The sequence below is a fragment of the Austrofundulus limnaeus genome, unplaced genomic scaffold (genome assembly GCF_001266775.1).
Source record: "Austrofundulus limnaeus strain Quisiro unplaced genomic scaffold, Austrofundulus_limnaeus-1.0 Scaffold869, whole genome shotgun sequence".
Taxonomy (NCBI): Eukaryota; Metazoa; Chordata; class Actinopteri; order Cyprinodontiformes; family Rivulidae; genus Austrofundulus; species Austrofundulus limnaeus.
The window spans coordinates 36,751-39,877 of record NW_013953271.1 but is presented as its reverse complement, the minus strand read 5'-3'; the positions used below and the strand labels follow the sequence as shown (position 1 = coordinate 39,877).

At 46.4% G+C, this 3,127-nt stretch overlaps 1 protein-coding gene across 1 annotated transcript in view; it reads left to right on the top strand.

Moving 5' to 3' along the window:
- polr1a (RNA polymerase I subunit A) overlaps positions 1-3,127 on the top strand; it is a gene marked incomplete in the record, with an annotated part of 50,090 nt that overhangs the window by 28,747 nt on the left and 18,216 nt on the right. Inside the window, 3 exon segments of the mRNA XM_014029210.1 lie at positions 255-378; positions 461-558; positions 646-845. Of these exon segments, the coding sequence (XP_013884664.1) occupies positions 255-378; positions 461-558; positions 646-845 (422 nt within the window).

Below are 3,127 nucleotides of genomic sequence, written 5' to 3'. Positions count from 1 at the left end.
TAGACACCCTTATATACACTGGTGTTGTTTCTGGCATCAGTACTGATCTGTAATAATTATAAATTTCTTCACCTWGATTCATACATTGTTTTTAACCTTGTTAAAACTCAGGTGACAACACTGAACTTCTWCAACTCACTGAAGGAAACAGAGAACCTCTGAATGAGGACATTAGAGCAGCCCAGTGCTGGTCCTGATGAGAGAGTGTCTGTTTCCTGAGCTGTTGAACAACATTGTCCCTTCATGTTCCTCAGGTTATCAGGAGGGCTCAGGGCCTGGACAGGGTTCTGGCTCGTTTGGACCCACAGCGTGCCAGTCAACACTTTGCAGCCATCAAACGCTGGAAAGCAAAAAGAGAGCTGGGGTGTCCTCGGAGAGGTCTTTATCAAAGTGTCTCTTTTATTTATCAGTTGTTTGTATTTGCTGCTAACATCAGTGTCTGTGTGTTGGTTTGTGTCAGGAGCCTTCTTACTGTTTTCCCAGAAGAAGCTGGCAAAACTAAGAGAAACCATTCAAGGAACAGATCCCACCTCGAACCGAGACCTTGCTGTGTTGGAGGTAATGATGCACAGTAGACTGCCTCKGTATTTATAATCTGATGGAGAGTGTTAACCCAAGCTGTCCTTTAAACTCTGCTCTCCTCAGCTGGTGAAACAGTGGCACGCTCTGGATGAGGCCGGCAGAGCCAAATACTGCAGGAAGTCCTGCCGCTGCCCAGAGCCCACGCTGGGTTTGTTCAGGCCTGACGTCTGCTTTGGATCTGTTTCTGAAAACTTCCACCACATCACAGAGAAATACCTCCAGAACAAGTCCAGTGAGAGTCAGGCCAGCGTGGACTCCCACAGGTACACAATCTGTGTGTGTTTGTGTGTACTTGTTTTTGTTATCTTTTTAGGAGTGTTTCTGGTATACACACCTACCTTGTAAAGACTGGTTCTAATACGGTGGAATTCCATTTTTGGGTTGGGGGTTGGGTTTAGGACCAAGGTGTGAATTGAGTTTAGGTTAGGGTTAGGATCAGTGGTCAGGGTTAGGCTGTAGAAACAAATGGAAGTCAATGAACGATCCTAGGAAGCATAGAAACTTGTATGTGTGTGTGTGTGTAATGCATCTTGATGGGCATGGTGGGTGGTTCCATTGGGAAGACAGGCTGCCCTCCTTGGACTAGCTAAAAGCTAGTACAAGCTGAGCATAACACTCAGCTACTGCCACATCAAATTTTAGCTTCAATCTGTAAAACTCACAGTCGCAGCGAATTAGAGTTTAAAAGTTAATGAGTTGCTGTGCATCTAGGGTTGGGTATTGAAAGGGTTTAATTCGATACTGGTGCTAAATCGATACTTTAAACACGGTACCGGTTCCTAAACAGTATTTAAATYGGTAATGACTATTTCTGAGGCAAAGTCAAACTTGAAATTGACCAGCATATTAACTTAAAACCATTAATAATTTGTCTTTGCACCAAATATTCTTAAAGTGCATCTTACTGCCCAGTATTCTTAAACAAAAGCAGCTCTCTCTCCAGGAGTAAATTTGCTGTCAGTCAATCCAAGAGTTAATCCACGGTCAGAATTCTGCTGACGTTAAAATCATAGCTGCTGTACTCGCTTCTACCCGAACCACCAGAGAGGAGGTTCTGAGACARCACAGCTGTGGAGCGAGTTTGGAGAGAYRCATTGGGCTGAGACCGAGCCRAGTCGAACTGCATACAAGAGCRTMCATGGAGATTGTGTGCCGAGGCTGTCATTGTTAACAGTGAACACCAGAGGGTGCAAATTAACAGCTTTTTTTGAGRCACCAARGTTAGAGTTGTGTTTGGGTCTGTGTACTACCATTGATGTTCRCCCGGTGCCATACTGGAACCCAGTTTTGGTACCCAACCCTATGTGCATCCAGTGATTACTGTCTGTAAGTTCAGTTACAATTAGTTCACTCATTCATGAAATATTTTGGTAGAAGACAGACGTGCAGTGATTTTGTCCACCTTCACCTATTAGCAGTGGGTGATAATGGTCTWAGGACCCTCATAATTATTTTAATTTGTAACAAGCTTTTCATTAGAAAAACTCTCAAAGTGCTGAAATTGAACTAGTTCTCTGACTGCTTCAGTAACAATGTGGGAAAGGTGAACCAGCACATTAGCTAACTCTGCCACTCTGGGCTTTTGATCAAGGCTTTAAACTCCTCTAGCTCCTCCCCCTGCACCACATGTGGGCTGCTTCATTGTTAGTGGTYGCAGCGTAAAACGTAATGTTATGCATATAACTACTGTTCCCTGAAGGAAAGGAAAGAGGTACAACATCATGTATGGGAAACCACGCCCCTGCGTGTCCTGGCTGAAGCCACCTCTAATCAYGCCTTTAGGCAGGTGACATGATGACGACAGATGTCAGGCTCCGCCTGCACATACTGTCACCATGTGAAAACTGAATACAGGAGGGATTCACAGACAGAGCATGGAGATCCCCGACCCGTTTAACAGTTGTTAGTGCTAAAAGCAACACAACTTTATATGAAATAAACTTCAAATCCACAGACTCCAAGGGCTCAAAAGGGGGGTCACAGAGAGCCTCGAGCACCACAGTAAGATCCCAAGTGGGGATACTGGGTTTAATAACAGGCCGCARCCTACGGACCCCCTTCAGAAAACGCACTGCTAGAGGATGAGCACCTGGCGTAACTCCATCAAAGCCCACATGGCAAGCAGAGATAGCTGCCAAGTAGACTTTAATTGTGGAAAAAGCCAGACCTTTCTCCAGCAGCTCCTGAAGGAATGTTAAAACATCCACCATGGAGCACTGGAAYGGGACAATGTGCCTGACCTCACACCACTGCTCGAAAGCATGCCACTTGTAGGTATATAGACCTCCAGTGGAGGGCGCTCTCGCGTTCTGGATAGCTGCCACCACTGCCGGGGGAAGGCCCCTGGCTARTAAGCAGGACCTTTCAGCAGGTAGGCGTGCAGCCTCCACAACTCTGGGTGTGGGTGAAATATCTCCCCCCTGCCTGAGAGAGGAGATCTTGGCGGAGGGGAAGTTGCCAGGGCTGAGCAGCCAGCAGGCTGATTATCTCGGCGTGACTTCGCTGGCCAATGGGGTGCCACCAGAATCAGAGACAGACCCTGTCT